This window comes from Nylanderia fulva, unplaced genomic scaffold, assembly GCF_048542155.1.
Source record: "Nylanderia fulva isolate GAGA-0341 unplaced genomic scaffold, ASM4854215v1 Scaffold11, whole genome shotgun sequence".
Taxonomy (NCBI): domain Eukaryota; kingdom Metazoa; phylum Arthropoda; class Insecta; order Hymenoptera; family Formicidae; genus Nylanderia; species Nylanderia fulva.
This window is the reverse complement of record NW_028189302.1, coordinates 3,084,933-3,097,248: the sequence shown is the minus strand read 5'-3', so window position 1 is coordinate 3,097,248 and position 12,316 is coordinate 3,084,933. Positions and strand designations below refer to the sequence as shown.

The 12,316-nt window shown below is 40.4% G+C and overlaps 1 protein-coding gene across 1 annotated transcript in view; it reads left to right on the top strand.

Annotated features, from left to right (window-relative positions):
- LOC146724950 (uncharacterized) overlaps nucleotides 1-12,316 on the top strand; it is a 345,089-nt gene that overhangs the window by 21,197 nt on the left and 311,576 nt on the right. Inside the window, exon 3 of the mRNA XM_085486390.1 lies at nucleotides 11,683-11,727. Within this exon, the coding sequence (XP_085342516.1) occupies nucleotides 11,683-11,727 (45 nt within the window). The remainder of the gene's footprint in view (nucleotides 1-11,682; nucleotides 11,728-12,316) is intronic.

Sequence of the window (12,316 nt, the reverse complement as noted above, 5' to 3'; positions counted from 1 at the left end):
CGACAACTAGCCGGGGAACTAATCACGGTAGTGCCTGACGTCCTTAGTTCATCACGAGGCCCGGGAGTAATATATACCGGACCACGATCTCGAACTAATCTAATATACCGAGACCTCTCCGGGCAACAAGGACTTGCTCTCTTCGCCTCGAAGAGTACCTCGCACACCACTTTCTCGTATACGTACAGTCGACGAAATCAGTCTGTTTGCGCCGGTATTATAATATAATCAATATGCCAATTTTATATCAGGTCTCTATAATGAAAAAAATTCCCATTTCTTAATAATTTGATCTGAATATTTCTATTAATTATTTCATCCATTTTATTTATTTATAGGCGTGATAGAATTTATTTTTACGGTAGAGAAAAAATGATCTCTGCATTAATTATATATATTTGTTAGCGAAGTTAAGTACTCGAGTCGAGAGAAGAGCGACTGATATTAATTTGCTGGATTCGCAAAGCATTATTGGGGCTCTGCTGATTCTCTCTCGCGAATATACGCTTGTAGTTTCACGCACGAGCGTAAGAGTTAATTAAGATCGACGCGCTCGCGTCAGATAAAGGCCGGAAGAGCCGTGCTCTAACAGGGAAAGCGTATTATGATGATTAACCGAGAGGAGGCGATCTGTCCGAGGAGACGAACTAGTTCTATCGACTGTACGCGGCCGGAGCCAGGGATATCAACTTAAACGCCCAAGGACAATGGCCGAGCTACCTTCGCAGTGAAACGCTATACACGATCATTTCGAGCGATATATCGCCCCCGTGAGCCTGGCTCCTGGCAAGACGGTAAGAGGACCTTTCGTGAGATCGAGATAGAGCTTTATTGTCCCGGAACGATGGCCGGCAGGTGTGTATACGCTTAACAAATCGGCCGACGGAGATAGAGAGAATATTGTCCTACTCCACAGCTGCCTCCACCCCTTTTCTCACTTGCGATACTTGTACGCAGCACATTGCACGACGCTCGTTAATTATTCTCAGTTAGAGGCGTGTACCTAATTTGCTGCAAGTAAACGTAGAACGCGAAGAAATATATAAGCTCTCGCGAGATAAAATCTAATAAATTTAATTACGTATAAATTTAAATTTTTTAATTAGAATTAGAATTTACTGAATTGAACAACTTTTTCAATTTTTTATTCTCATATTATAATATTTGAATTTAAATGTTTACCGTCAATTTTTATCTCTAATTTTCAATCTCCTAAATTTAAAATGATATAAGAATATGATATTAAGCACTGACAATGTAATAATATTACTGGAAAAGACAACTTTATTTGACACATTTGTTACAAGTTTTATTATTTATTGATTTTAAACACAAAGTCCATGTGCATCGACGTTGCGATTATCGGCGAGTCGCTTCTCGATCGATCGTATAAATCAGGATCGTGTTATGACAGCGAAAAATGGCTCGGTCGGATATGCCAAACGTGTCAACGGCAACGAGTGATCCATATTGCGATCGATCCCGAACGACTTCTCTGCTTTCACGATAACGAGCCACCGTCTATAAATCATGCTTCCGCGATCGTTTCCGCGTAGAAGCTAGCAGCACGTTTCGAAATTATCTCTCATGTCCTAATGGCTTGTCGGTCGTTTCTTCGTTCAGTCGAGAGTCGGTCGCATTGAATGAAGGGTCGACAAGATGACCAAGAAGAGATTGGTCATCAGAATCGAATATAAATCCGATTAAATCTCCCTAGCAATGATAGATAAATTTTTCCACGAAAAAAAGGGGGTATTCGCGAACAAATGTATTATAATCTCTCGATGCTACTCACGCGGAGACACGAGAGGTGAGAAACATCCGACTCATCTAGCGTAGTATAAGAAACGCGCGTGAAAGGCGATCGTCCAGCTGCGCTCGCACAACTCCGCTTCGGATAACGCGAGAAAGTTACAGTTCACCGTCGTGGCAATTTGCGAACGACCACAAACGGCGCGTTTCGCCACAACGCGCGCGTATGTACAACCATCTTCTGTGTCATGCCACCGCCTCTCTCGCGCGCGAGAAAGAAAACGCGAGCGGAGGAGACTGCGGAGAGAGAAATCGTGGAAAAGCATAAACGCCTTTCTGTATACGGCTAGAACGCTATAACTCCCATTAATGATTCGAATTGACTTGGTAACGTAACGTATTCAAAGCCGGAAAATGTAACTCTTACTCATTTTTTTCTTATAAAATATATTATATACCTATATATAATTTTTTTTTTCAATTATATTAAGGTATTTTAAAATTTATTTTTAGAAATATTGGAACGATGGAGAAAACTAGTTTAATTTTTAAATAATCGCGAAAAGATGAAACAAATAATGAATCGATAATACTTGAAATCTATTAGAAATCTATTTCTATATGTTAAATAGAGTCAATGTATAAGTATATTGATATTTGATTCATATGGTGAAGTAAATCACGCTAAAGACACAATTACTCGCGTATACTTCGCAGGTGCGTATATCTTATGCAGACGCGTGCGTAATAAATATTTATGATACAGAACTCGAAACTGACGGAAAATAATTAGATAAGACGGTGTGAAATATTAAGCAAAGTGTCGGGCAAAGCGAGTATTAATATTGCGAGTTTACACACAGTCGTTTGGTCATTGAATCGGAACAATAAAACACTCTGTCGCGATCTAAGGATCTAAGGATAAGCGCGCATGTCTTATGTACAGATTTACCGCGAATTATATTATGCAGAAAACTCGTTTAGAAAGGGCAGAAAGTTTGTATGTATATCGATCAATCGAGAATATCAGAGACGCGACTCGATTTCTCGGATATGCATCCTTGACGAGATGCATAATCGCGATGATTCGAGCGGACAGGTCCGGACCGATTCATTCCTTTTGCGGAAGCACATTGTGAGAGCACGTATATACATACATATATATATACAGGGCTGAGCGACTTATCATGCGGCCAGTGAACCAGCGAGGAACGAGGGATGACTTGTGCATTACATAGTACGCGCACTATGCACTAGAAACAAATCGATGCCGTTGACGAAGGCAGCGCGAAAACTTATCGGCCAATCGCGACGCGATTTCAATCGCGATCAATAAAGTCAAGACGAGTCGGCGTGTTTATTCAAAAAGAAGAAATCACTCGCGAGAAATTAAAAAAAAAAATAAAAGTTGGTTTATTCCCGAACAGTGATAATATTGCAAGAATTATTTTATATAATAAATTTACATATAAAATTGTATTATATATATCGCGAGCTTTTAAGATTTGACACAAATTTTTCAGAGATTATTACTTATTAAAATATAATATCTTCCTCTAATGTAGGACTCTTTTTATGGTATACTGATTAATCTCACCACTACAGTTACGTTTGCCGACTGCAATTGCGAGATTATAATACGCGTGCGGAACATTGCTCTTAATAATGCGCCTTAATCTTTCAATGAGGCAACCCCGTTGAGTCTTTATGATCGTAAAGGAGGTGCCTTCGTCACGTAGAAGTAGATCGGCGACGCGTTTGAGTAGACTGTATAGATTTAATTTGCGATTTGCGCGTTAATGATTTACAGACGACAGATGAGAGAATAGAATGAAGCATGGCAATGATTCGACAATTTTCCTGTCCTAATTTTATTGTCAATGTTTCTGGGAAATCGCGGCACACATAATACAGGATAATTTTATCCCATCTCCTATTAATCCTTCCCATATTGTATATATATATATATATAAAATATGTATATATATATATATATATAATATATATATATAAAATGGTATATATATATATAAAATGGCTTGTGTACACGATCAATTTGTGCAGTTATATCGACAATGTACGGATTAGATTAAAGTTGTTGTAGTTATATAGAGTCAAACATGTTAGATAAATTTTGTGTAGCAGCAGCGGAGTTTACACGAACGGTCCGTGTATATGAGCCACTTGAGGTTTCATAAAGCGCCATGTCGCATTGTGTATTCATATCATCAACGAGCGTTTATTGTCGACAGTTGTGTACCGTTACGAGCCTGTAGTACCCCGGCGTAGCCAGTTTCGATTACGTTATAAAGCGAACGGTAAAATATATTATTTCACAAACGAGGCTGGCAACATCGATACTCAAATGGCACATACACCTAACGAGCCGATTATTCACGCGCACGGAGATCGCATAGATCAGCCGTGTGCGGAGATGTAGCTGGCGCATAGATCAGCGTACAATATATGACACGGATTCCGAGTTCGAATGTCAAAGGACACGAGGCTATGAAAAAATCGTTCGAGAGCGAGATTGTACCGCCTATTAATAAAAATCACATATGTACGTACATCGGATTTCGAAAGTATAAATTATGTAGAGATAAATCAAGAGTGAGAATCAACGAGGCAGTTAATAAATACAAGAACTTTAAAAAAAAAATATATATATACATATGTTGGAATTATTCCAATTAATTGCATGATCAAAGTATCTGAGTTTTCAAGTTAAATTTATGCCTCTCCGCAGTGATGTGTTGTATTAAAATCCGACGTTGAAACAACTGACATTTTTGTCCGTTCGCCTTCAGGTAATATCTTGAAACATATCAGCTGGCTCCGCAGCCTGGGTGATATGCTTATAGCGAGCTGCACATAAGAGCGAGCGTTTCTCTCTCGCGGCAAAAGGAGAACTCCGTAATTAGATTCATGCAAATCGGTAAACGCGACACCAGCGGACCCCCCGACGAGGAGAATTCGTCCTGGCGCGGATACGTCGCGTCGCGCTGCTCTTCGTCGTCCTTAAAAGGCGTGTCGCTCCTTGACCCGCGTTGGCGCTCATCCGTCACGCTTGTCAGCCTTCGAGATACGCGCGTCCCGTGTCGCCCCGATGTATATACGATAAACTTCCTCCGCCGACAGTGCGCGCCTCGGATATATTTATGAACCCGCGAATGAAAGTCTGCGCGCGCGCGCGCGTAGGGCGATACATAAATAAGAGCTCCAGCGAAGGCGTATACGGTTTACGGGATGTATCTCTGCCATCCGCGGTTAGTTATCTAACCCACACGTGCTCGCGACCCGGAAAATGTAAGCAAATTTCATTGAAAAGAGTCACGCGTGTCTCGAGAAATAGATTTCTGAAATTTAATTTTTTTAGGAAAAGAAAAAAATATGAAATAACGTTTTTTATGTCATAAAACGAGGATATCCGAATAAAATTGTTTATTTCTTTCTTTTGATAAAATAATTATTAGGTTTTTATCAATTCATCTGTCACGATTATAAGCATAGGCAATAATACATTAAATACAATGTTCTCCAACTTGGCGCAGCCATAAGGAGAGCGTTTCGATTAAAGTTTCTGCTCGAGTGTTGGCACGGCGTTAACAGTACGTCAATTAAGGATTTTTTTTCCTTCGAATCTTGACAATATAATTTATTCGCCGCGCTGAAAAGCGCCGATGCGACGCGGTGTCGTGCCGCGAGCGGTCGTAAGCAACATTATTACTATCGCCTTTACGGAGTAAGTAAATTGCGTCTCTCCGCATCGTATCTTCCTACCAAGACGCACATGTAACGGGAAGAGAGAAAGAGAAAGAGAGAGAGAGAGGTATGGCGGCGCGCCACCCGTCTCAGATAATAATTCCCCGCGCCGTTTGCAAACGCAGATGCCCGTTATGGTGACAGGTACGCAATGTTTCATTACGCGCCATCACGGTCGATTATGAGGCCGGGCGAGTAATTGATTCGGCGCGTTTAATTTAACGAGAATTGCGCCGGGGATGGACACACTTCGGCCGGTGATCGCGCCCCGCGAAGGCAAGTGCCCGTAATGGTTGTAATTTACTAAAACGGGACCGGCCGAATAAAGCACCTGAGAACACGGTTCATTAGTCACCGATCCCTTAGCGTACATATACCTCGTTCCATCCGTGCTTTCGAACCGAAAGGAGTCCCTCCTTCCTTTCGTTGCGTGTCTCGTCTGCCGCGCCGTATCATCCTTTTCACCGCGAGACTCTCTTGACTTTCCCCCTCGGGAGACGTCGGAGAATAACGCGAGAGTCACGTAAACGTATACGTTAACTCATTAATATCCACGATTAGTTCCGAACATTGAGTATATGCTCTTGCTGCAAGTGTTAAGGAAATTAACACTGTGTTTCTAAGTCAACCACTCTGGAGTCATCTTTTTTCTAAGCTCCTAAGAAACTTTACTCTTTCTTCACTTAGCATATAAATGATTTTTCGAGCAAGTATATATATATATATATATATGTATATACGAAATTGATTTTATAATACGCGTACAATGTTCTAATTAAACCGCAGACATTTCCTTTATCTCGCGGTCATATCCAATTTTGCAAACATTGTAATAATCTTGTTGCAACACGCCTCTATATGCACCTCTATACGATAGAAGAGATGTTCTTCGGCGTAGAAGATTACGCCACTGTCTTCGAGCAAGTCGATGACCGATCGCCGATCGCTTGTACCTCGTGATTGAACCAGCTTTATAGGTACACGCTCGCGCGTCCACCCTCTGTCACGATACATACGTGTATATATACATATATATATTCGTGCCAAGAGTCTCTGGCTATCTCTCTTTTTCTCTCTGTCTCATCTCGTCGCGATCGTTTTGTATTTGTCGGTGTCAAGCGGTTATCTTGATTCAATAACTGTTAATGTCATCCGGCGATTGTCCGCCTCGGCACTTGTTCACCGATGGAAAATCTTGCCTCTCGTTCAAGGCGCTGTACACATCTAATTATAATAAGAATAACAGCAACATTGTCTCTCGCTGCATGTATGACGGTGTACGAGCGATCTCAAATATCGATAATTCTCAAATGTACATATATACTTGCAGATTCGAATATACGACTCTCGAAGGTCTTCAAAGAATAATTTCTTATATCTGAAGAAAAATTTTAATTATTTTACTTGCAGCTAATTAGCCATGATAATCATCGGGACATTTAAAATTAAAAATTAGGAAGCGTCATTCACTTTTTATTAAGAATTGACTCTCTAAATAGCTTTTTTATAGAATTTAATTGTTCATTACATTATTTATTGTAGCGACGAATTCCTGGATATGAATCATATAAGACTTATTTAACGATTTACCTGTTCTACCTTGGAACGAAACAATACAAGGCGATCGGAAAAAATATCGGAATTTCTTTTCTAACGAGATATTGATAAAATCGAGCGTTATATCGTGTAAAAGGCTACAGTTTTGCTTGCAATGGTCGAATGCCTCCCGTTTCGGCGGCCAGCCAAGTCTGTAGGAAATCATGCGAAAGATTCTCCTACCGTCGAAACTTCTTCTTTTCTCCTTTCTTGTCCCATGTCACCGGACGTACGGACGTCGAGCGGACTTAGCGCGATTTGGCGTTTACCGAAGAGCAACGCGAAATCGACCAACCGTGATCAGAACCACACAAGTCGATCTCATCCTCTTTTTCCGTTTCCTCTCCTCTACTACAGTCGACTCCGATAATCGTATCGAAAATATATCGCGTCATTTAGCCGGAATATATTTTAGAAATATCAATACAAATTTTTCTTTATATTATATAATTATAAAATGTGCGTATATTAATTCATTTTCTTATTTAAATACCAATTATATGTGTTCTTAATATAAACTACATAATTATTCCGCGCAAGTAGAACAACAAGTTAAAAATTAATTTAAAAAGTTCATATGTAGGACATGCAATAAATTCATTATGAATTAAGTTAGAAACAGAAATATATAAAGAAATATAAGAAATATAAAAATTTTTATGTTCAGAGAGTCTTTCGTGAATATTTGATTATTTTGAAGCTTTAAATCGATTTCACTCTCGCCAAATGCGTGTATCACTGTCCGGTGTTCTGGAAGAATTCCGTAATATAAAATTAATACCATCGCTTATTCAATGACGTGACACCGGCAAATTCTCCGTCGAGGAGGCTTCCGCTAAAAATGAGAGGCCAACATCGAGAAAGGCCAGGGATACGACACCACCGGTTCGCGCGTAAAAATTCCGCGTTATCGACGACGACGACGCTTTATCGCTGCCGCGTATCTTCCGCGGCGAGCGCCGGTCGTTCGGGTGGTACCAATTTGTCGTACCTTTATCAGGCAGTAATCTGATGGCGATCCGACACCGTCTCGCTCCGGCTGAATGGCGAACCCGGCTACCTCGAAGTGACACCCGGGGATACAATGGGAACAAAGCGCCGTTCGCGTCCTCGGTCGGGGTTTTGTTTCATTCCGCCGGTGGACAAGCCGCGTTATTTGTCATGCATTTTGACCCTCGCCGATTTCATCTCGGACATTTTTCTCTGCCTCGCGTCACATCGCGCGTATCGTAAAAATTCAGGGGAGACTTTCGGATGGCTTTCGCATCGAAGCACAAAAACCTGTGCAACCTTCGCCTGAAAAAAAGATTTGAATCCATATTCGAGAGCGAGACTATAGAATCATATTCTTGTAATCATTGCATTTTAAACGAAAGAACGATCCAATAATCGAGTAAAATAATTTTTTTAACGTCGCTTAATTATCTGAAATTGTTTAAATTCCAGTAGCTACTTTCTTTATTGTTTCAATTAGATAAGTTTAGTTTTTTTTTTTCTACATTTGTGCCGAAAAAAATTCCAAAATATTTAATTAAAATAGTTTAATCTATCGTTCGACTCCCTTTCTGAGCAAGAGGTGTTTGGATGAAGTGTGTCGAAGGATCTTCTGGGAGGGAATGTTAGCAACGATTCGAAATCAGTAGGTAGCCGTTGGTCGTTCCCAACGCGGGCAATACAAGGATTAACATTCCGGGAGCGAAGGCGCGCGGCGTTCTTGCATTCTCAGCCCCGAGATGCTGCTTAATTGGCATATCAATCCCGGACGAACCGGGAGATAAGTGCGCGAACGTTAGACGGAGAGAAACGCGGCCGTACAAGGTCTCGCGGGTTAATAAAGTTGCATCCACGCAAGTCGCGATCCCGCTTCGTATCACGTCGCTTCCGGTCGAAGATGAAGAACCGAAAGATAGTACCGTACGAACGTCCACTTTTCACGCTTGAAAGAACGTTCAGAAAAATCGCGCGAATAAGAGATAAAATTGTCACTTATTTCGCTAAAGACTTATATAACTCTATATATTTTCATATATTCTATTTATATATAAAAAAATACATATAATATTTATAGAATATAATAATTATCTATAATTGTGATCTGTATGACATTTTATCGGAATGCACGACTTTTACGTGCCGTGTTCCAGCTCTCTCTAAAAAATTAAAAAAAAAAGACTGTTACGATGATTACAATTCTGTAGCAGTATATATATATGTAATAGCGCGACGGAGTCGATATTACGCAACACCGGAGATTTCCCAGTATGTTTCGCGGCGCACGATCGTCTTGTCGGCAATCACATCGGGCGAGATAGACCCCATTAGGTAGGATAATAACGAAACGATTAATTTGCATCGTTCAGCGGCGCAGTCGGAATCGCGATTACACGCGATTCGAGTCATAAACGTTCTCTATACCTATACGGTAGATCTCATTGCTCGCGTATTATCTGCTCGCGGCAGATCGATATCTCGACGAAGCGGTTACCAGTGTCGATATTTGCCTGCGCGCGTCGTGTCGTGTCGTAACGATTTTATAATAGATATACCGTATCGGAATCTCGCATGTGTAACTCGTCGCGTCACTCGACAATTTTTTATACACCGCGGAAGTGTGATTAAGCCGGCGACAAATACAAATCGCTGAGATTTTTTATTAATCGCGATTATTTATAATCGAGCGGCACGTGTGATCTTTTATCTCTCGTTTTTTCCCTTTTTTTATACCTCGACCGTTTCGCAATTATGTGTATATAAATTTATATAAACATCTCAATTTCTCTTTATACCGCGACCATCCGTTGCGCAATCGTCGCGCTATTTAGGGGATGGTTATTACAGAAATAACTAGAGACTAATTCCCCGACAGGAGAGAGAATTCCCGCTGTTGTATATGTATACGTGTTATGCGCGGACTCAATTTTGTTGTATAGCTCAGGTCTATATCATTCTCGGCGCGCTCTTCGCATATATATATATATCTCACTCGCGAGAGGATAATTGACCTTCGCCCCATCCTTCGCGTAATGAACCTCCGCGGGCGATTATACCGCGCCGGGACATGCCGTCGCGTCGAAGACCGTCCCGACACCTCCTAAGCTCCGGGACTGTTTAGCGTGGCAAGTGGGTGAAACACCGAGGGACGTTTACGCGCACGATAGGCACGTAATGACCGATCGGCGTTTTGTTGGCCGAGCTAAAGCGAGAACAGAGGGCCGGGCGTGTATTTTTGAGTAATTACCGCTATCACGCGACGCCGAAGGTGTTACTCGGTTGCAAAGCTACGATCAAAGCCTATCCTACCCTCTCTCGCGTCGCCTCCTCTCACGTATCAAGCGGAACCGGCTGGTTCCTTTCCTCCTCTTCGACGTCTATACACCTTCCCCGCGTGTACTTTACCTTCCTGCCTTCCCTCTTTCTTCCTTATTACTACCTTCCCCCGTACGAGCGATCTCTCACCCTTGCCGTGCCTCGCCGCCGTACAGGCGGCAGTTAGGCGAAACTTGGAAACTGGTAGTTCGACGGTCGCATGACTCCGATAAGCGATTACGCCTTAACGGACTACCACCGGAGAGGCTTTAACGACCGGTTGCTTCATTGACTTCTCACGACATTGGCCGTTTTTCACTCGACGAGGCCGTGGACTTGGGGCACAAAGGGCTTAAGCGACGATCGAGAAAGTTGACGAGCGATCAAAAGTGTTTCACGGATCAAACAGCTGTGCTGGTTAGATTGTCGCGATAAACCTGTTGCTGCATTTAGCATTTTTTAATCCAGGAATATTGCTATAATTCTCGTCTATATCTTCTTTTATGGCTTTTGGATTATCGAGCTCGTCCTTTATGGATTATCGAGTTCCTCCTTTATGCGAAGAAACATTTTGATTCCATTATGAGCCTGGATGAGAGAGAGAGATTGCGAGAGAGAAAAGAAGTCTCTTCAAGAATTTATTGATAATTCTATCTCGATATCGATTCTTTGGGATGGTAAAAACGCGTAATGAAATCGGGATTCAATCTTCAAGTGCAAATCGAAGGAGAGCCCGGGGCGACCCACACTTGTCTGTTGCGGTTTCTTCCTCGAGATATGTCACGCATCGTCAGCCACGCCACAAATCCGGCCGCGATATCGCGCTCGTATCAACATATTTGCGCAAATTGATCGCACCGACATCGAGGACAAGGACTCCTCTGCTCCTCTCCCGTTCAAAGATAATCGTTCGGATCACGGCGTGATCCACGATGATTATAATTTGACCTTGTTTCGTTATAAGCAATATCCTAAAATCTAAAACTTTTCTCGATGCGCGTTATCGTTGTCGAGAAGCTTTGAAATTACTTGTAATTAATTTATATTTAATTACATTTATACTTATATTTAAATTTAATTTATATACTAATATATGTATATATAAAGAGGTAAAGTTTGTTTCATTGCTGAACCGATTTGAAAAAATATTTCAATAGTGGAATAGCTTTTAAATTTTTTCAAGTAACGTAGGCTAATAACTTTTTGAAATAGTAATTAATTCGAACGTTGCTATAATTTAGATTTTATATTTGTATGTTACAGACAACGCTTGAGCATCAACTACTTCGCTGTTGTGCATCGGTGTCGGTGAGTGAGAAAGTTTTATTTAATTTTGAGGTAACGAATTTATAGATTGTAGTTGTAGATTGTAGAGAGAATGTAGATTGTAGATATATACATATATATTCGTTACCTTAAAATGGATGGACTATAATGTCTTTAATATTACATAATTAAAGCATGTGACACATACAATTTTAGATTTTACTTAATTATTTTATTTAAAGTACTTGTTTTTATTAATTGTACATAATAACAACTGCTATATGTATATAAAAATAACTTATTCTTTTAACAGACAAGGTTAATTATCCTAATTTTCTGTAGTCTGTCCATCTATGTAGTGTGATATATAAAATACTTTGATATAAATCCAAGTTATCGATCAATTAAATTATGTATATAATATAAATGTCTTTTTAATATTATACATTTTATTTAATTATAAAATTATAAATTTTATTATAAGTAATATTATACTATATAAATATATTATTAAAAAAATATCAATGGAAATTTTGATCGGTGACTCGGCGTTACAGCAAAATTAAATTCAACGACGTACTATGACAAACGATTGTGATTTTTTACGATCGTATCCGAGCGTAAAATTACG